The sequence below is a fragment of the Lonchura striata genome, chromosome 7 (genome assembly GCF_046129695.1).
Source record: "Lonchura striata isolate bLonStr1 chromosome 7, bLonStr1.mat, whole genome shotgun sequence".
NCBI classification, from domain to species: Eukaryota; Metazoa; Chordata; class Aves; order Passeriformes; family Estrildidae; genus Lonchura; species Lonchura striata.
This window is the reverse complement of record NC_134609.1, coordinates 17,453,479-17,475,928: the sequence shown is the minus strand read 5'-3', so window position 1 is coordinate 17,475,928 and position 22,450 is coordinate 17,453,479. Positions and strand designations below refer to the sequence as shown.

Below are 22,450 nucleotides of genomic sequence, written 5' to 3'. Positions count from 1 at the left end.
ATACATGTTATAAAGAACCTGAACCATTTTCCTGCATAAGTTCATACTGTATAAATGTATCTCCCAGATTTTTTTTGCACAGATTATCAAAATAATAATAGAGATTAAGACACCGGCAGAGAAGCTGTCTAAGCAAACTGCTAAGAAGGGGCAAGCTTCTAAGACTAACTTGTCTTCAGACAAGTTTTCCAAGGGAATTTGGAAATCAAATAACATAGACACTAAAATACATGTAAGCTATTATGAAAATAGTCTTTTTTTATTAGACTAGAAGGCAGCAAATGTTATACCTACCACTACAGAGAGGCTGATGTAATCCTGAGCAGTACAAATCTTCAAATCTTCAGGACACAAACAAAACTAACTGGAAGTTAGTCCTCTAAGAGTCTAGAACATGTAAAAGATTATGTTATGTCAGGTCTAATCAGGAGGGATTCCACTGAAAAACGGTGTCTCAGTCATCTGCTATTTGCACAGCTGGAGCACTTGGAGGCTGCACCTCTTTCTGCCTGGGCTCTGGCAGCCAACAGGGCACAGACCCGAGCTGCTGTCACTGTGCATCTGCAGCCTGAGCAAGGAGCTCACAAGTGAACACAGCTGGCAGGAGGGAGAAAGCAAAATAAAACCAGTTGAGATGGATGCAGAAAGTACTCATTAAAACATACCAAAGGAGTGTAATTACTGAGTTTTATTTAATTTAGGAGCAGGTTGGAGAGAGTATACTGGCACACAACAGATTTTCAGGGGGGGATTCTTTTAACAGAAGAAGAAGGAAGGAAATGTATAGGTACTCCTTGAAAAATAGGTCCAAAAAATGCAAACAAAATTGGTGTGACTTATAGAGGTGCTGAACAGATGCATGGACAAAGAAGAATTAGTTTTCATAGAGTGTAGGGAAATAATTGAGCAGAAGATACAAGTGAATAGTTAAATAATGATGTGCTTTATATAAATATCACATCAAAATACAAATATATATGGTGTGATACTTGAATGAATTGTGTTTGAGTCCAGAATGCCTGCTATAACAGATCATTCTTTCTGTCTTTTGCAGATTGTTTTGCTGGAAGTGCAGTTTAACATAATTTCAGCAAGTACTCAGTGCATACGACCCACTACCAATATTTTCCCTGCATTTATTTTTATCAGGTAGGAGCTGTTCAAAACATTTTATTGCATATTTGATGTGTCCTCTGCCTTGACTGCTATTAAAATTGTTTTTAAGGAATGTAAGAGGAAATAGGATGTTAGAATTGGAAATACCACCTGAGGATCATTTCAATAACGTCCACAGCAGGACAGGATGGCTGTTGATTCCTGGCTAAACAAACACGGAAATACTATCAGGGATGTTTGCTATGCATCCATGTCAACAGCATCAAACATACAAGGAAAATATCTCTGCCCTCAGTCTGTTGCTTGCTGCTCCCTACCCCAATTCCCTGCTTCCCTCCCCATACTTGTCTAAATCAAACATGGACACACACAGGACAGGAGCAGGCATGTGCCTGGGATCACGGGCAGGGACCCAGGCAAGTGCACCTGCAACACGAGGATATGGGATGGCAGAAAGGAAGGTGTGGGGAGTCTTTGGAGTACTCTGGTGAGTGGCTCTTGTCCTCCAGCTATACCCACTGCACTTTTTGTGTGTATTCAACTACAGAAGGTATACTGAGCTGTTTAAAGGTAGCTACTGCATCAGAGCCATGACAGGCAAAAGGCATTATCTGGGTCATTGAACTGTTGTCACTGTGACAAAACCCACGTCCACCACTGAAAAACAGGTCTGTAGTTTGCTCTGGCCACACTCCGTGCTCAGAGGCCTCAGGCTGACTCTCACTGCCACTGTTTGGGGCCACTCCAATGCCAGTTTTCAGTTGCCACAGTGCTCCCACCAAAGGACAGGAGGGACAGGCAGGAAAGCAGCATGCCTGGCATAGTTTAGGAAAGGCTGAAGTATAGGCTGGACCTGCATGGGTAAGGATAGATTGAAGCATTATCCCAGTGTCTTCAGAGAACTGTCAAAAGCCAGTGATAATGCAGAGAGCATTAGGATGTTTGTTTAGAATATGTGCTCGTGCAGACAGAATGAGTGAGCCATACATGAAGAGTTAACTCTCCGAGGAGAGGGAGACCAACCAGAAAGGCTGGGGCGAGCAGAAATCCCTTTAGAAGGGTTGGGTGTGAAGCACTCACACCACAATGGGCTTCAGAGGAAAACTTTATCATACAGCACTATGCAAATTTATGTTTATCCAAGTCTATGCCATCACAGGAAAAAAAAAATCCATTATTTTGTTTCCAACTTATCACATGAAAGGTTACCTACGTCAGCTAACTTTATGTACCAGTCTGGGACCATTAATTTAAATGATTAGTCGAAGGCTAATTTCTTAATCTGGATCTGATGGAAGCTGATAGCGAGCACTTGGGAGCCTGGTGTGCCTGCCCGCGACAAGGGGCACTGCCGGGATGGGTTCCAGGGCTCTTTCAGCATCGCCGGGCCGGGAGGACGGGCCGCTGCCCCAGCCGGAGCGACGGCTCAGAGCGGGAAACAACGTGGCCCCTCACAGAGAAGCCGTGACCGGGCCGGACCAGCCGCCCCGTCGCTGCCCGGCGTGGCTGGCGACGCTTACAAACCCTTGGGTGTTCCCACGCTCGTGTGCCACAAGCCCTCTGCAGTGCCAGCCCGCTGTGTGACAGCCGCCCCTCACTGCGGGGCTCCGGAGCGGCGCCCGCCCGCAAGGACGGCGGGGCCCGCGGCCGAGCCCGGCCAAGCGCGAGGCATGCCGGGAGTTGTAGTCCCACCGGCAGAGACTTCGCGCCGCAGCACCGGGCATGGCCGATGGACAGCGGACCTCGGCAAGAGCGGGGTGCGGCGTTGGTTCAGCGACTACCGACCGCCCTGTCCCGCCGTGTTGGCGAGGCAGAAGGGTTACCACCCAGTAGACATGGAAGGAAAAGCGTTTACTCCGCGTTCTCGTGTCCTTTTCTCCTCTCAGGGTTCGGGACTGGAACTCTGTCTTTTGTGTTCTTCCCCCCCACCATCGCCGTGCAGGTGGAACGCCCCGGCAGAGGCCGGCACCCCCGCCCCCCCACCACAAGCCGGCCCGGCGGGCTCCATGGCCGATCCTGCTCAGTGCGGGCGCTGCGCGCTCCCGCCCTCCTTGCTCTTAGAAGCGCTCCCGCCATTGGCTGCGGCTGGACGCTCTTGCCAATCAGGAAGCGGCTCTCATGGAGGAAGGGAATAAATACAAGATGGCTGCTCATATAAAACCAGGCATTGGGCTTCGCCCCGGTGATGGGGGAATCGAGGCTTTAACCCGCGCTCCGAGGGTCTTTCGCCGCTCTTGCCCACGCCGCCGCCGCCCCGCCCGGGGGAGCGACACTCCGACCGCCGCCGGGCTCTGCCGCGCTCAGCCGCTGCCCGCGGATCGCCGGCGGGGCCGAGGCCGGGTGCGGCGCCCCAGGCCCGAGCGAGGCCCAGCGCCCTCGGCCCGGGCAGTGCCCCGGCCCCCCCGTCCCGCCGCCCGCCGTCAGCCCGGCCCGGCTCCAGGCGGCCATGGCCGTCTCCAGGTCGGTGGGAGCTGGAAAATTGGGGGGAGTTAGGGCCGACAGCGGCGACTCCCGGCTCTCCGTGTGGCCTCGTGTGGGGGAGGAGGAGGGGTGCCCGCTTTCCGTCTCCTTTTGCTTCGGGAGCCTGCGACCTCGCTGCGGCCGCCCCGCTGGGGCCCGGGGTGCCTGCATGCTGTGGCGCCGGGCTTGGGTCCTGGCCGGGGGTGAGCCCCGTGCCCCCTCCCTCCCTCGGGCCGCAGGGGCTCTGCCTGGGGCGTCTCGGGCTTCCTCCTGAGTTCGACACCTTCGTGTTGTTGGCCAGTCTTTCCTAGGGTGATTAAACTGTTAGGGAATAGGAAGTTACGATATTGAGTCCCAAAAACTGGCGAGAAACCGTTTTTTGCGTTTTAGAGCCCTTGGTTGTAAAGTAACCAAAATGAAACAGGCTTTCATGGAGAAAAGTGATCACGGTATTCTGGCTCTGCCTCAAAATGTTGGGCAGTATCTGCTTGCACACATGTGCTCTGGGGTGTGCCAGCTTTTAAAGCATTCACAGATACAGAGGTGTGTCTTAACCGAGCTACAGAGCTGTTTTATAATAAAAAATGCTGACCACAAATTCCTGCTTTTTTTTTTTTTTTTTTTTTTTTTTTTTTTTTTTTTTTTTTTTTTTTTTTGTGTGTGTGTGCGTGAAACGGCCGGGTTAAGCTTCCGAACAGAATAATTGAAAGGAAACCATAAATCCAAATTAAGCTTGTGATAGATTAGCTCCAAGTCACGTGTTGTAGTATCTCTACCTCCAAAGTGCTATCACAAAAGTAAATTCTGTTTCAGTAGCTGTGTGTGAATAAGTTTGCAATTCTATGTAGCAAAGTAAAGGTGTGCATATTTGTAAGGAAATCAGAATTAATGTCAGCAATGCACCTTTTAGGGGCTTCTAGTAGCAGGTATAACAGATGATTCTTTCTGTCTTTTGCAGATTGTTTTAAGCTTTGTAGTTTGTACAAAGTATCCCTTTGTTTTATTCTACTCTTATTTTTTTATGAACTTGTTATATGTTTGTTGTGGCTTTTTCTCATCCCCCAAATCTGTCCAGAAGAATGTGGAAGTAGTAAGGATTGCTGTAACAAGATTACCGTGTACATTGAAATAAGTCATCATGTAAAGTAGAGGAGTCGTCTAATTACATGAGGTCTGGTCAGTCTGCTTAACCACCTTTGCTGATGTACATGTGATATAGAGGCTAACAGGAATATCAAGATAGAGCGTTTCAACTGTGTGCTGAGGCTGTGTCTGCTCTAAAGGCTGGTTTCCATTTCAGTTGCCAAGGTTGCTTTGGTGGAAAACAGCAGTACAAAGATTTAGTTAACACCGTTTGGGAACTGAAAGTAAAGCTAGATGTGGCTCATTCTAAGATTCAGTGTGAAGCATTGGAAGTTGGTATGTTAATAATAGTGTTAGATGTTGCTTCAGATTATCGTTGTAGTATCCAAATGTTACACAACTGAACACAAGGTATTGAACCTCAGGAGAGGTGCTGTAATACTGGTGAGTTGGTACAGAGTTGTTTCAGCTTCATTTGTAACTTAGGTTACAAGCTGAAAAAAAAGAAAGAAGCTTAAAAAAAAAATACACATTTTGGAGTGCTGTAACATCTTGAGTATTCCTGGTAAGCACCAATGTTAATATAATTGTAAGAAGTAATGATGTGTAAATTTTGTCTGTCTGTGTCCCTTTGAAGTTAGACAGCATCTCCTGATAAATGGAGTTTCCTTTCTGCTGCTGGACCATAGGAACACTCATACAGTGTCAGTACTGCTTTCAGAAAGAAAGATACCTTTCCTCACCTTTTACTTCAGAACATTGAACTTCAAAGGTCCTTCCCTTTCAGACATGTTACAAATAGTTTGTGCACTTGTGTGTATAACTGCATAACTGCTTTTTGTTCGGTTTAGTTGGTCCAGCATCTGTTCTAATTCCACTTGTCCTCTAGGTAGTTACAGTTACTGTATTTTACCATAATATTTCATTGTTGAATGCCTCTTACCTGTACAAGTTTGCAGAGTGAGGAAGAAGCTGACTCAAATTCATCTTTCTCTGAAGTCCACAGTCCTTGGAGTGTATACCAAGCATTACTATTAACAATAATTTCATTAGGGGTAGTTCTATATTGGAACAACTCTTTTAAAAATAACTTATTTTGGAAGTGAGGGTCAAAATAGTTTTACATTCTCAAAACAATAAATTATCAGGTGGTTGTTTTCTCAGGAAGTTTTGTTTCTGCTTTTTGACCAGTTGAAAACCTTTCACAAAATCCTAATCTGTTCAGGGAGATAAAAAAAAAACATAGGGAATGCTTTGAAATCTCCACATTAGATTGAGAATTTGCAGCTTTGCTATTAGTACTGTCATCTTAAAAGTAATTGTAAAATATTGACAAAAAAGTCTGATATTTAATTCTGCAATTTATGTTACATGGATTGAAGACCTCCTTCTATAAAACATTTGTGTTGATGCTGTAGAAAACAGACATAAAGCGAAACAGTAGATACCTCATCCCAAAAGAAGTTGCAGAATATTTGCATTGTATATGTTGATCTCTTTGGTGGTTTATGCTGGAGAGACTAATGAACACCATCCTCCAGAATGGTGATAGGTGGGTGGGAAGGTTGGTTTTCCTTCTGTGAATGTGCAAACTAATTTGGTAGGCCTTAGCTTCTGTCACCAATCTCTGTCACTTACTTCATCTTACAGATGTAGTATAATGTTTGCATAGTTAATAAAAAAATCCCAATGTTTTTGATAGTGGAACTGAGAAGGTAAAAAGGAAGTGAAAAGTTTTGCTTCAGCTTCATTCCTGCAAAGTGCCTGATCCAGGTGAATGATTGCAGATTCAAGGTCACCAGTGATCTTTTGAGATACTTCAGAAGGCAAAATAATACTTCCAAGAGGATGACAACTCAGATTACTCAGAATGGTAGAGTTTCAGTAGGTAATAAAATGATAATAGTCCTCCAGTATCTAATAAAACTTTTTTCCACTTTCTTAATGTGTTTAAAGGCACCCCATGTTATTGTAACACCAAGGTGTTAATGCCTTTCTCCTGTTTTTGGGTGCCTTTGCAGTGTGAAGGAGAACCAATGTAACAAAATTATGAGGCTGGTGAGGTGAATTAAGAGTAAACAATTTTATTTTAGTTGGTATATCCTCTAAGTTCTCCCTGAAATGCCTTGAAGACAACCTCTTCAGGGTGTGTTCAGGATAATTCCTTACAGAAATATAGAGAGCATTATTTGCTGCTCTTGCAACCCATTCTTGATTTGATCTGTGTAAGATTAATACTGTTTTCTAGAGTGTTCAGTGGTTTTATTTGAATTTTTGTATGACTGGTAATATGTAGATTAGGAACCTAGTTTTTATTTTAAAGTGAATAATGTCAGAAGGCTGTGAGAGTAAAGCTCCTGTGAACTAAGCAAGGCTCATTTATTGCTCTCAGCTTTTGAAGTATAGGGCTGTGACTTCCCAAGAACAAGTGGCTGCACTGGCTGGCATCATTACTTATGTAACATTTCAAATTGAATACTGCATCAAAAATTTCTTTCAGAAATTTTTTTGGGGTTATCACAGACTTTGTCTATGAAGAACTCAGCTTTTAGGTTCTGTGGAAGTTATTACTTCATGGCTGCTCTTGCATAAAAAGCAGGAGTTAACCTGAGCAAGTATGTGTTCACTACTGCTTAAAGGCCTATGCCCAAAGCATTACAATAAATGTTCTATAGCCAATGTGCTTATGGGAGTTCAGACTCAAAAGAGGGGAAAGAATAATGTAACTCTTCTCTTGTTGGTGGAGATTAACTTGAAGACCAGAACAGTGGACTGCCTTCTGTGCTGCTCTTTGTGGGAGGGCTGATACAGTCAGGGGAAGGGGGGAAGCAGAGCTGGCATGTGCACTGCTGCCCAAGTGAGATAGAGCTCTCAGTTTCTCAGACACACTTTTCTGATGGACTGAAGGGAAAATTGAAAGTCAGAATTGCTTGCTGATAAGAATGCCAACCTGCTCCAGCAGATGGAATTTGAATAGTCACTGAGGTGTTCACTTTGTAACTTACTGATACACATCTTGTATTAGTCTGTCCTGACAGCTGCTTCAGCTTGCAGTTCTCTCACAGGTTTTGTAATGTAATTTGTCACATTTTGGGGTGCATTGTTAGTTGTAGATACATATGTAATAGTTAACAAGTAAAACTTGTACAGCATAAAGTTGTAGATAATACATAAAACATACAGCCCATATGGAATTAATTATACCAATTTCAGCATTTGGTTGGATTCCATATGCAGTGTATAGTACTGTGACCTGGTGTGGTCATGGAGCTGTTGTCCACAGTCCCACCTTCATAAGTGTTTGCACACCAAGGAGAAGTAAAATCACAATCCATTTTTTGTGTGTCATTGCACTTCTGGGTTTTGTTCTGAATTCTGTTGAGTGGGTTTTTTTTTCTCTTACTGGCTGATTGACTGTTTGAAAGTTGCTTATTTGATTACTTAACTGTTCATATGAGTGAATGTTTAGAGCTGACCAAGCTAGGATTTGACCAAATCATGAAGTGACAGCAGAGGACTGGTAGGTCAACAAGAAGAGTCAGACTCCATTAGAACTTAGGTTGAATTTCACCCTTGTCAAGTCTAAAGTTTAATTTAGAGATGCTTTCAAGGTGTCTGGGCTATTTCTGTATAAAGAAATAGTGCCTGGGAGGAAGGTTTCTGGATGTTGAAAATACCAACTCCTAAGAGGATTCCCTTGCCTTCTGATGGGTGCTAGCTAGCAGCTTTTCAAAGAGCTCTAGGCAGAGCTTGACATTACTGTTCCAGGGACTATGCCACTAAGGATTTTTTGTACAGTCATGCAATTTTAATGGGTTGGAGCATATGCTAAGGTAGTTGCAAGTTGTTCATACCAGATGGCCTTTATTATTAGAGATTGTTCTCAGGACAGTTTAACATGCTGGGGCACAGAGATGTAAAGTCCAAACAGGTCGTTTCATGGGCAGCAGTGACCAGAAAATGGAATCACAGTGGTACCTGGAGAATGCCACCACTTAGTTGTGGTGGTTCTTCTGTAGGTGAAGCATCTCAAATGTTACTGGATGCCTGTACTTAAGCACCTGCATTGATGCCTGTGTCAGAAACATTTCTAATGGACTTTGTGGTAGTGTAAAAGGTGCTTCTTAGAAGAAAAAATTGAGTGGAGTGCTGATCATAAGAACTTCGAATTGTTGCTCTCAGTCATGTCTTTCTGATATACTTCAACAGAGACTAGAAAAGTCTTGGATTTCTAAAGTGTGAGGAAGAAATTACCTCTTTGAGCAAGGTAGTTCTTTGTGCTGAGCTCATACAGCATGAATTCATATCAAAGTCTTATGTGGTTGCTGTCCTGTTGATGAGGTGTAGTTGGTATGGGATAGGAGGATGACAGAAGGATCTAAACCATTGTTTAAAAGTGAAGAACTTCATGTTTTTAAGTTCTGATTGCAGCAGTTAAGTGCAGAAGTAGCTTTAGAGATATCTTTAATTTTTAGCATGCATTTGTATTTAAATTTTCATAATAATTTACAATTCTTTCTCATCATTTATAAATCTTTTTGGTTTTATTCTTTTTCTTCCCCAAAGTATTCATTATGTTTCTGTTGCTTGCTTGTGTCTTCTATAGGCGTAGAATAATTTTTTTTAGAGTTGAAGTATGTAATAAAATAATTAAAAATTTTATCTACATTGTAGGGCATCTCACTCTACGACGTTGCTTCACACTTCTGGGAGTTATGTGAAGCACATGGTGCCCTGCCTACAGCACTGACTAGCATGAGAAGCAGAGAACCACATGCCACTAGAAAACTTGGTTCTCTCTAGTAACGTGTTTAGAGACTGCTAGTTTGTTCGGAAAATGAAAACCTTGTCAGAATTTAGAAAACTTCTTTTTAAACTGAAGGTACTCAAAACTAACTGGTTTGGAATTTTTAGTGAGTTTTTTTTTCATTCTTATTGAAACTCAGACTTGAAAGCTTTAATTTGAAAAACAGACCAACTAGCACTGCTGATCATAGACAACTTTTTCAGTGCTACCCTTCCAACTCGTGCAGAATTGAGGCTCTGCCATACTCTGCTGCAGCAACACTGACACTTAATTTGAAAATCTTAATAGGTCCAAAATATTATAGTTTGGGAATTTTACATCCTCCTGCAGGAGGAAAAGAGAATTATTAGTGTGACCAGGACTACTGTTAGTCAGATGTTGTTGTCTGTGTTTGCTAATCCTATTTCCATGTATTTTGCTGGAGTTGAAAGCTGAAACCTTCCTGTAGTGATGTCAGACAAGTGAAAGATTTTTTTGTTTGTTTGGTTTGCATTTGTGTGTAATTTAAGCAGATTACAATTTAAAATAACAAATTCCAAACCAATCACACTGTAGGTAAAGAAAACTCCCAATGAAACAGAGTGTATTTTGTAGGTAACACAGCTTCAGAAAGTTGTGGGTTTTAGGTGTGAAGATGTAGTGTTGTAACTACATCTGGAATTCAGGTTGAGTTTTTGAGGGTAGGCTGACTTAGTGGTTTCCTCCTGTTTTGACTCATGAAGAGTTCTAGCTGGGGAAGTGGTCACAGTTACGCATTGTCCTTGATTTGAGATTTAAAAAGATAATTTGATAATTAAAGGATCTTGTGGTACTAGATGGCAAACTTGAGTATGGAACACTGAAGTTTCATAGAGAACTTAAGAATGAAGGGGGTGAGAACAAGCAAGTTTGAGCTAACAGTGGTTATTCTGAAAGCCACTGTGTTTTGTACTGAATAATAGTGACTGCTGCAAATTAGGTTGGGTTATTACTGTGAGAAGTACTGAAGAAAAAATACTGGCAACTAATGAGGTACTAGGTATGCTTCGCCTGACTATTGGGGATTCATCTACTGGGGATTCAGAAGTGATGGATCTGTAAAGCTTTTTTCTACTTGATTGTCTGATCACACAAAATTGCTGGATTAGATGTATCTGGGATTTAATTTTTGTGACTTTAAAATAACTTACTAACTAGTAAATCTTAGCAATTGAAAATATTTTTATCTACAGAGATTGAAATAAGCTCACCTATTGCAGTAGTAGGAAGATAATTATTTCTAGGATGGCAGATAGCAGAATTGTGTCTAAAAAGTTATAATTATTTTAAATCTAATAAATACTTAATCTAATACCTCTATTTATGAGAGTATTTGGGTTTTGGTATTGCCTTGGCCCTGCACTGTAGTTCCTATTTTGTTGTGGCCCATTAAGATATACTCAGGATTAAGTGCAGTTTAAGCATGCCAAAGAAAATAGAAAATGCAGTGATGTTGGAAAGAGGTTTTGGTGGATTTTTTAATGTTCTTTTTACATTGTTGGAACTAATGTCAGAGGCAATTTACATGAAATGTAATTAGTAGCAACAGACTAACAGGACAAGGCATTTGTCCTTTCCTGTGTGTGCTCAAACTAAGGATGTGTGTTTATGAAGACAGTTGTCCAGGATATCTATATCTTTATTCTGCCAGGCTGGTCTAGGTGAGCTTCACTGCTGTGTAAGGTCTGGTTTTGTACTGTTGCAGTTCTTGGAGGAGTATTTTTATGATAAGTCTGGAATGAACAATTTTAATTGCACTGTTTGAACAGGTTCTAGATTCTTATTCATAATAATCTCATACTGGCCAATAACTAAAGCATAAACTTGGCACTCATTAGAGAGTTCTGATCAACCCACTGATAGTGGAGGGAATAATGAATACTTCAGTCATGGATTTGAGTATCTAGATAGCTATGTGAATATATACACAAAGATATACTTTATTTCTCACAGTAACAAGAAAGAAATTTATTGTTCTACAAAGAGATGATTTGAGTCTTTCACTAAATACAGAGTTACAGTGGAAACAGATATGCTGGTTAAATCCCTGTATTTTGTGGGAAGACCAGAAGCATCAGATGACTTCCAAGCTGTAAATACAAGAGGTTTTGTTTTATGTATTCCACGTAATTAGGGGGAAAAGACGTGAAAAGTAAAAATTTGTTGTCCTGGAGAAGCAGAGTTTGGTGTTACAGATAACAAGCTGTGTTGTCAATAGAAGTGATAATGCATAATAGGAGCAGATGAGCCCTCTGCTTTTTCTGTCAAATAGAATATAATGATCACTCACAACATATTTATGTTTCAAGATTGAAAATGTTCTATCACAGTAGTAATACAGGATTTTTTTATTGTAACTGAAGATTTTTTAAAACTAGCATTTCTCACAATTACTCTTCTTTTGTTACCGAATTAAATGTGCTTTTAGAACAGCTATGCTTAGTATTAGAAAAATAGTACATTATTCACCCTGCCAACTGACAGTCTTCAGGCAGACATCTCTTCTCTTTGAGTTATATAAACTGAAAAATGTGGGGGAATATTAATAGAAATGGACAGCTGAGCTATGAATAGCATAACTTTTTGGTTTTTGTCAATCACATTTAGGCTTGATCGTCTCTTTATTTTACTGGACACTGGTACAACACCTGTAACAAGAAAAGCAGCTGCACAGCAACTTGGGGAAGTAGTGAAACTGCATCCTCATGAACTGAATAATCTCTTATCTAAAGTAAGCATATGTTTTTCCATAGTACTGTAATGGTGAGAATAAATATAGTTTAAAGGGGTGTGCTTCTGTGGGAAGAAGAAAATGCATTGTGGTCTTGGTTTTTTCAAAAGCAAGAGAATGAAGAAAATTAGGGGCTGCTTCTGTTGCAGGTACTGTTCTGTCAGCTTCTGAAATGATTGTTAGTGAGGTTTCACTTAGCATTCAATATTGATATTCATCATTTGCTGTAAGTTCAGACCTTTTTCTGTAAAGAGAAGCTCTACTGCATTACAAAGATTTCTGCACTTGCCTTTAAAGATTATCACTTGTGTGATAAAACATTAAAAAAGTCCGAGGCTGCATGTCTTTGAAAGGGCTGAAAATTGGGAAGAGTTTTCCGTTAGCTTGAGACTTCAAACTGATCAAGTCTAGTAAAACCACCAAAAATAGTCCATATCTGACAGCTGGAGATGGCTCAGTGACCTCAGTTCTGTTCTTACTGAACAGATGCTCTCACCACAATTGATGTTATCAACAGAGTGGCCAAGGAATCATGAATATCAAACTGCTTTCAGAGAAAGAAGTGGTTTTTCCAGATTGTGACATAGTGATAAATTAGTTTTGAAGAGCATGTATTGCTTCAAGTGATCCATGTTTTATCTCTTCTTGGGTTAAATGACTTCAGGGTTTTAAGGTCTGTTAATCAATTTTGAATGCTTCCTTGTAGAAAAAAAGCCAGCAAGAAACCAACCAACCAAAAAAATAAAACATGTCTCAAGCCTTGTTCAGTACCTGGAGGAAATCAAGCTTCAGTTTAACTGATTGGACTAAATATATCTTACAAAGTCTTAAGGTCTCGCTCTGGCAAGTGTTCTGCTAAGCAGTGAGCAATATAGAGAAGGCTGGTGACATTTATTGGTTTGGTTTTTTTTTGTCCTTTGTGCTTTTGTTTTGAATGTTGTATTAATCCATAGCATTAAAGTAATTGTGTTTTAATAGAGCATAACAGCTGATGGATTTTTTTGGAAGTACATTTTAAGCAAATACTTATTTATTATTCATCTCTCCTTAAAGGTGTTAGTGTATTTAAGAAGTACGAATTGGGATACTCGTATTGCGGCTGGCCAGGCTGTCGAAGCAATAGTGAAAAATGTACCTGAGTGGAATCCAACTCCAAGATCAAAACAAGGTGCTCCTCAAATTAATTGTGTATAACTCATTGTTTATCTTATGCAAACTGTCTGTGATATGAGACTTTTCAAGGCATCTCTGTCATTTGGTTTTCTGTGAGCACAGATTCTTATTTGAATGCTAGTTGTTTGGAGCAGGGTGCTAATAATGCCTATGTTCAGTCCCTGTATGGGCCATTCACTTAAGATCTGCGCTTGATGGTCCTTCTGGGTCCCTTCCAACTCAGACTATTCTATGATTCTGTGAAGTAGACTGTAAGTAAATCTCTTTGGCTTTAGATCCTCCTGATCAGTTGTACCTGACCTTTATTTCTTTCAGAATGCTTGTGCTTTGTACCCTCATAAAGATTTTATAAAGAAAAGGAATAACTAGTAAAATGATAAAATGTTTAACCAATCAACTTTGTCATGATAGTTTGCAGAAACTCTTTTCTTTGTTGTTCCCTTAATCTGAGCACCTTTCTGAGAGAGGTGGATTGGCAGTTTGCTCGAGTCTGTTCTATTTCTTTTCATCTGAAATCATCATGTTGGGGATGTTAGTTTCCTTAATTGTTGAATTATGGATTAAGTGATTTTGTCCAAATCTGTGTCTATGCTCACAACTTTGTGGCACAGGTTCCATAAATTCACTGACTTTTTTAAAAACAGACACACACTCCCTAGAACAGCAACAGTGAAACTTGCATCTGTTTGAGATGATCTCATATTTGTTTCACGTGGTGCCTCTCAGTTCTGTTGGCTTTGAATTTGAGATAAAGTTCTGCATCTTCCTTGTCTGTTGTCTTTATTTTTGTAAACCATCATATTTGCTCTCGTCCAACAACTTCTTTTCATGTTGAAGATTTCCAGTCTCTTTAGTCTTTCCTCACAAGTCAGCTGCTTTGTCTTTTAATAACTTCGTATTTCTCTGTGCTTTCTCTTACTTGTGTCCTCTTTGAGATGCACAGAACTCCACAGAGTCTACCTACATCTCTTGAGTACTGAAATTTACACATAGTGACAACATTATGTGCTTTGTCCTGCCATCACTGTCCTTCCTGGTGAGATCCAGTACTTTGTTGTCTGCTGTGGCTTTCACTGCTTAATAAACAGATGAATACAGAAAACTGTCAGAAATGCCTCTAAGATTGTTACTGAATGCAGTGTTGTGTAGGCATGGTTTAGGTTATTCATTTACACCTTGTGTGCTTATTTGCCCATTAGTCTGTTCTGAGAGTCCTTCTTGGATTCCTTAGTGCCTTTGTGATTTCAGGCTACCCAAAAGAGTTTAGTGTTGCCTGCATGCTTGGAGAAGAGTGCATTAGTGAATGTCTTTTCCATCAGTTAAAGGACTGGTGCCCCAGAGGACTCCAGAACTGATTTCTGTCTTTCAGTTTGTGAAAGGATGTTCTCCCCAGCTCTGTGCTAACCTGGTTCTTTTGATTTATTCTTTCATATGAATCCTTGCCAAAAGCTTTTAAATGTATTATGTTCACTGGATGTCCTCCATCCACTTGTTTCAGCTCTTTAAGGACATTGATAATCACGTTATTGAATTTTTTTTTTCAGAGCAATTCTCTTTCCCAGTGACTAATATTTAACCATATATGTAATTATTTAGTTATAGAATCATAGAATAGTTTGAATTGGAAAAAACCTTAAAGATCATCTAGTTTCAACCCCTTCTACCACAGGTGGGGACTCTGCTACTGTATACTCTATCTTACCAAGGATAGAAGTCCATTTCACTTCTCTAGCTCAAGGATTACTTCCAGCATGCCTTTTGTACATGGAAGTTATGTAACCTGTTAGTCTTAGAGTACAGCATTGTCCAGTTCTGGCAGATCTGCCTATCGGATCATTAATGAAATTGAAAAGTTAATTGTGTGTTTAAGGAAAAGGTACTGTTTGGGAACAGCTCACAGCTAGATGCCTGCAGCCCTTTCTCCCACACCGTTTAGACACTCTCCAGCTTCCCAGTTTTGGATGCTTGGCTGGTAGGGATATGCAGCAGTGTTGGTGTGTTTGTGATCCTATTTGTGAGCCATGTACAGTTCAAAACTGTAAGCTGGCCCTTTGTGTACAGAGAAGGCCTGGTGGTAGGTCAGTGTCTAAGATTTTAAAAAGCTACATTTATCAAGGGAAAAACATTTTTTTCCTTCAGGTATGTTTAGTGACCTATTTCAGTTTGTATTTGTGAAAATGGAGCTTTTATACTTTGAATTAAAATGCTGTATGTCTGATCATTCTTTGGAGGAGAGATATTATTTCTTGCTTTTCTTTCATCTTCTGCCAGAATTTTGAACAAAAATTCCATCATGTCCTTAATATTTTTTTTTATTTCCTACCTAGAACCAGGCTCAGAAAGTCCTAATGAGGATTCACCTTCAACAGATCGGTTGCGTTTTGACAGATTTGATATATGTCGGTTGTTAAAACATGGTGCATCTCTTCTTGGATCTGCTGGTGCAGAATTTGAAGTACAAGATGATAAATCAGGTATCTATATTTTACTTGCAGACAAGAAGGCTTACTGATTTGAAAAAGTTTGTTCTGGTAGCACTATGAACCTAGCCATCCATGGATTCTCAGAATGTTAGGGAATAATGACAGAAACTATTCCCCAACATATGGTTTGTATTTTCTTCCTCAAGTACCGCAGTTTTTTAGGAGGGATGTATTGGTTTTTTGGGTTTTTGCCATAACAGTGTTACTGTGGTACAATGGGGAAGAAGGGGTGGAAACCTGAAAAAGCATCAAAGATTTCTGTAGACTTTTTTAAAAGGGGCAGGCACTATCACTGCTTGTTCTTCACCTAAACAGTGTTCCCACATACAGAAGTAGGATGTGGCTTATTTAAAAGTTTGAAGGTTTCCGAGTATAGAAAGACTGCATGAAAAATACTGTTATAAGACTGCCAAAGTAGGAAGATCAAATACCAGTGCCTGTGTGATGTTTTTTGTTTCAAGAGACTTGTCTAATATTTTTCTGTAATTTTTTAGCTGAGAGTTGTTTTGTCAGTGTAATGGCAAACTGAATTATTTTCATCTAAGCTATTTTTTTTGCTATTACTGTATTTCCCTGTTCTTAATTCCAGGACATCTACCAGTTTCTGTACTAAATTAAGTGATGCTATTGATAAGAATCTGACTGTGTAGCCCTGATTCCTTTGTTCCCTGTGTGTGATGGGTTGTGTGCAGGGTACTCAGAACATCAAGGAGCAGAACTTGTGGCTGCTGAAACTTGAGCAGTGTCCTGTCTCTTCAGGCTGGTAGCTAATTTATTGCTTGCCATCTTTTAAGCTAGATTAATAAAGTGGTGTACAGGTTTCACCTCATCTGATGAAACCCAACACTTGATTTCATAGAAGCCTGGTATTTATTCCAGTGTCACATGATTTCACATAAAAAACTTCAAGAATGAAAATAAGAAATTCAATATCAAAACATAAACAAATGAAACAAAAATCTTTAGTTGCTGCCTTTTTTAGCTCATAGGAAAATGTGCAGTCTGCTTTCTCTTCTGTGTTCTGTAGCAACTTCCCTTTCCAAGAAAGTAGACAACATGAATGGACGTAATGTAACTTAATCTTTATAATAAGCAGTCTTTGACAATTATTCCTGAAATTATGTTATAAAAGAAAAATATTTTTTAAAGAATGGAGTTTGCTTGTATTTGCTTGTCAGCTAAATGTAGTTTAAAAAAACTTAACTGGTATAGACAGTTGTAACTACTAGTTACTACTTAACCTGATGTACACCCCAAAATTGTGTCTGTATTGGTTACCTACCTGAGAGTTTCTGCTGGTAATCAAAAAAAAACCAAAAAAACACAACACCAAGAAAGTAAAGCAACAAAAAACCCTCCTCCTGACTAGTTTCTGTACTGTGCATGTAAAGAGTGAAGTCTGACAGCAAATTTTGGGTTGTTTGGAGGTTTTATTCTACTTGGGTGCTAAAATCTTACATTTTTAATGTAAATGTAGGTGCTCCCGAAGTCCAGATGTTCTATAGCTAGTATTGAAACTTCACACATTCTTGAGGTGGCATCTGTTAATTTTCAAAATGAACCTTACTTGATCACAGTTGAAGTACTTGTGTAGTTACAGTAGCAGAAAAGGTCTTCCTGGGTATCTGTGATGTGTTTTAGAACATTGTATTAGCCAAGTACAATTTAATCCTGTAAATTTTGGCTTTGTTATGTACATTGAGCAGGTCATTAGTGAAATACCCAGTTGGAAATATGACACATCTTATTTTATAATCCCTTTTTAAGGTGAAATTGATCCTAAAGAGAGGATAGCACGACAGAGGAAACTGCTGCAAAAGAAACTTGGCTTAGATATGGGTGCTGCAATTGGAATGAATACTGAGGATCTGTTCAATGATGAAGATTTGGACTATTCTCCTTCTTCAGTTTTACTAGTAAACAAACAACCTGTAGGTAAAACCTTGGGCTATTTGATTGCAAGGAATAATACAGTGGGTTTTCTTTATTTGAGCTTCTGTGGTTATAATATTTCTATCGTAAATAAGACAATTAGCATCTAATGTGGTGTGCTTTGGCGTCCTGAGTTCTTACATCCCATAGTTGCTTGTTAGTATTATTAGATGTCAAACTACTGAAATGTTTGAAATGGAGGGTTGGAGAAGTTGTGAGAGCATTGTGGGTTTGAGAATTTTTCAGGACTTCCATCATAAGAAGAATTGACAATGAATAACTTTTCTTTCAGACTCTTCAGGCTGCTGAGTTAATTGACTCAGAATTTCGAGCTGGTATGAGCAGTAGACAAAAGAATAAAGCCAAAAGAATGGCTAAGCTATTTGCAAAGCAAAGATCCAGAGATGCAGTGGAAGCTAATGAGAAGAGGTATAATAGTGAGCTGGTTTCCTTTTATTTCTGTTAAGCTGGGATTGTGATTTGATTTATCTGTTGAGAAACTTCCTACAGTCTTTGCATCTTAAATCTCTTATGTGCTAATTGTGCTGATGGTGGAAAGTTTGTATGCAGTGCTTGTTCCCAGGAGAGCTTTGTTGAGGACCCATCTTCAGAGGCATCTTGACGTAATGGGATGCTACAGCTGAAATGTGTGGCTTGTCCCTGTTATTAAATATGGCTTGAGAATAAAGCACGAAAATGATGGATTTTAAGAAGATGAACAACTGACAATTTAGGATACAATTTTCTGATGTGTTCTTCACTGTAGTTAGAGTAGCATATTATTGTGTCTACTGTGTTCATAATGAGTGATGAACAAAATTCTTGATCTTATTTAGGAATTGCTGGGTTTCTTGAATAAATCTGAGATAGATTATGAATTTGGGACAGCATTCTGCTGTCTCCTCACTGCATTTTTTTGTTTTTACATGTAAACTCAGCTAACTTGCATATTTCACAATGTTAAACCTCTTTGCTTTGTATTCTTGCCATAGTTTATTGTATCTGAAGACTTAAGTTGTAGATGTAATTACTTCCCTTAAAGCATACCTCGAGTTCATAAACATGTATTTGCTCCTTCTCAGCAATGATAGCACTGATGGGGAACCAGAAGAAAAAAGAAGAAAAGTTGCAAATGTTGTCATCAATCAGCCTGCCACAGACTCCAAAACATTGGTAGAAAATGCTCAGGAAGAGGTATGATGTGTTGTGCTGTTAGCAGGAGTGATTGTTCTGTTTTTTAGCAGAGTAATTTGAAACAACATTCCTTCATGTGCCCAAATTCTTTAGTCCATTTAGCATTCAGGGAAGTGGAATGAAGAATGTCATGGCCAGCTTACTTTTATACATAATGAAGCAAGTGACCTTCTAACTGTGTTACAGCATTGAGGAAGAAAACACATTTAATCCTTTGGTAGCAGTTTGTGACCCAAATTAACACAAGTAGGTGGCTACAGGTGTCAGACCTGGGTATTAAACTGGAAAACTGTGCTAAACATTTACATGGTAGGATTACAGCGAGCCACAAATAATTTGATCTAAATGCTTACCTAATTTTTATTTAATCTTTGCTGTACTTTAATTAGGCTTAATTTAGAATTAAGTTCTATATTTAATTGTTGAAGATTAAAACAACTACCTTAGTCTTGGAAAAAACTGTGTTTGTTTCAATAGACTGAAAAGCTAAAAATTAAGAAATGTTAAACCAGAATATAAATGACACATAGAAGTTTATTTGAGAAGATTATCTAGATAAGTCTGTGTTCTACAAAAATAGTTTTTCAGACATAGTTCAGTAATTAAATTTTTATTTGCATAAAAATGGTTGGAAAACTAATCTGAAATATTAATGATAAGTACAGGCTGAATAGCTGCTGATTTTAGCTGTCTTTGAGTTGCTTTGTGTATTGGATGATGTGAACATACTAATGGAAATAAAAATTCCTTTCCACAGCCTTGTCAATTTCCTTGTAGAAAATTTTGGGGTAGTGGATATGCTTTGGTTTTCATAAAGTGGAATGTGTTTGGAAAAGGGTGCGGTTTATTGGTGGATTCATTGACCTAAGTTTGTTATTTAGTGTGTTTTCAAACTGAGACTTACCCATTATGTTCTTTAAAGACAAAGTTCATAAATTTAAAGGGCCACTGGGTAGAATAAGAAACTCTGCTTAATTTTCTTCTTTAGCATGGTTTCTAAAGGAAAGGTGAATGCCATATCATCAAAATTAATACCCATAGAGAAGAAGTTATACTGTTAACAGAAACTTCATAAACTTCATTAGAGATCCAGTGCTAATCAGTGAAGTTTCTGAGCTGGGGAAGAAGATTGTTTTTTCAATTCTGTCCAGTAATGAAAAGTACTTAAGCTTTTGGAGTTTCTTGTATGCCATTTAAGTATGCAAAGACAACAATATTAGAAGTGTTCATGATTCCTTTCTTTTTTAATCTCATACTTAATAATTTTTTATGGATTTAGGCAAATGAATGGCCCCTGGAAAGCTTTTGTGAAGAGGTGTGCAATGATCTGTTTAACCCTTCTTGGGAGGTAAGACACATGCACTATTTAAGGTGGAGCTAAAAGTTTTTTAAAAAGGGCTTCAACAGAAATATAAACATTTTATGTGTGGGACTTACGAGAATTTTGCCAGATATCAAAACTTAAATAATTTGCGCATACAGATTACATAGCCAAGACAAATTTGCTTCTAGCAAATTTAAGTGGTTTTTAGACTCATTTAAAGGGGAGTGGAAAACGTGTGTAATGTATACTTGTGGAGAGTGAGAAAGATATGAAAAGCAGTCAGTGAGAAAGTGAGAATTTTGGGAGTATTGAAATTCAAGCAAAATAAAATCACATCAATCTATGGTTAAAAAGATTAAGCAATTAAGCTTGGATTTATCAAGACTTTGAGGAATATTATGTGACTGTTGCTGGCAACAGTGGCATGTTTGTCTAATGCTGTGCTAGTAGAAAAGTTACTAAATACTTTAGTAAGTACAAAAACTATATGTTTGGTTGCTTAGACCATTTATTTTCAAGATTCAAAGTGGTTAATATTAACAGCAACTCTTAACATCCTTATGTGTATCTGTAGCACAGTCTCAGTGATGTCAGTATGGCAGAAGCCAGCTTGCTCTCAAACTTGGAAACAGAGATAGATCATATGCAGCCAGCACAATTATTTTGGTCCCAGATAAAGAATCATTATATTTGTGTGGCACATCATTGTATTTGAGCTAAAAAGCCTCACCTTATTTGAAAGCAGGCTGTTTGCAATTGAAGGCCAGGTCCACTTGTCTTCTGGTATATAGATGTTCTCATGGCTTTTTTAGTACATTTGATGTAAGACACGTATGTCTTAATGGGGAAGTAGAACAATACACAATCATTACAGTATGTTCTGGGTGAAAAACAGGCTAACCTGCCTCAAAATTTGTTTAAAGTGGCTCTCTGGCAGCATCTTGCTATGTCTAGAAGCTAACTGGGTGACTACTTCAGACTGCTTGTCATGCTTACAGGCTGTTAAAGTCAGGCAGGATGAATTGGTATTGCCTTTATGCATTTGTGTCTTGCTGGTTGGTATTTGCAGAAGCTGAGAGATTAACTAGCAGAGTCTCCTTCTTTTGACTTGTAAAACTTAGCTCATGAGCTATCTTGGATCAAATAAATTGTTGGTTTATGAACAATTAGGATTTTAAGACTAGATTTCCTGGCTGGTTTTTATTGGCTTGCTTTTAGCTTTAAACAGCAGGCACTGAGCTGTACATACGGCGACATATCTGTTTGTTTTTTATATAAGATACTCTGATGATGGGAGGAGCTACCAAGTACTCAGTTCTAGCTGTTACTGCCATGAAATGAAATGCAACAATTTTCTGCTAGCAACAAGCATGTATATGAACTGTTCTTAAAAAAAAGTGTTAATTCTCTTCCAACTTACGTAAAGACCTCTCAATGAGAGTCCAGTTCAAAACTCTGCTTTTGCAACTTTGCATATCTGTTGAGTGAGCTTTCCTTGAGAAGCCCATTACTAGTCCAATTAGGTATCAAAAATACCCCAAACAGGTGTGTCTTTAGAACATTTTTCTAGTGGTCTTCTTTTATTTCCAGAACTCTTCTCAACATGTTCAGCTGTTCATATTTGGTGAGAGCATGCAAGTGCCTATAATTTGCTTTCCCATATCGTTAGTTCATTTAGTTCTAAAATCCAGTCAAGCAAGGCAGGTTTGTAAGTTATGCAGAATAGAAATTCCCAGAAATTTGTTTTGCAGACTCCAGAATACTCAGTGAGGATCCAAACTATTTTTAAGTGATACAGAGAGTGATATAAAATATTAAACATGAAGTGCTTGGAACTGTAATAATATTGATTTGCTTTAGCTTATAAACTTAATAAAAATTAATATCTTCAAACTTCTCTTTGAAAACTAGTGCCATATAGATAGTGAGATAAAAGTAAATTAATGTTGGCTACATTGCAGCAAATATCATAACATGTTAGAAAATAGAAGCAGTTCTTAATTGCTTCTGTTCATAAACTGGCAGATACTTGGGGACAAGGAGGTTGATTTTTGGACAGGTGAATATTCTAATATGTGATTTGATCTAATAATTCCCGCAAGTCTAAGTAGTTCTAGTTCTGCAGCTCT

The 22,450-nt window shown here is 39.1% G+C and overlaps 1 protein-coding gene across 1 annotated transcript in view; it reads left to right on the top strand.

Annotated features, from left to right (window-relative positions):
- The first annotated feature begins 3,104 nt into the window (after window positions 1-3,104).
- Window positions 3,105-22,450, top strand: part of BTAF1 (B-TFIID TATA-box binding protein associated factor 1) — a 42,429-nt gene continuing 23,083 nt past the window's right edge. The window contains exons 1-8 of the mRNA XM_021536465.3: window positions 3,105-3,576; window positions 12,092-12,215; window positions 13,269-13,383; window positions 15,716-15,862; window positions 17,639-17,802; window positions 18,096-18,232; window positions 18,886-18,997; window positions 20,277-20,345. Coding sequence (XP_021392140.2) covers window positions 3,563-3,576; window positions 12,092-12,215; window positions 13,269-13,383; window positions 15,716-15,862; window positions 17,639-17,802; window positions 18,096-18,232; window positions 18,886-18,997; window positions 20,277-20,345 — 882 coding nt within the window. The 5' untranslated portion in view covers window positions 3,105-3,562. The remainder of the gene's footprint in view (window positions 3,577-12,091; window positions 12,216-13,268; window positions 13,384-15,715; window positions 15,863-17,638; window positions 17,803-18,095; window positions 18,233-18,885; window positions 18,998-20,276; window positions 20,346-22,450) is intronic.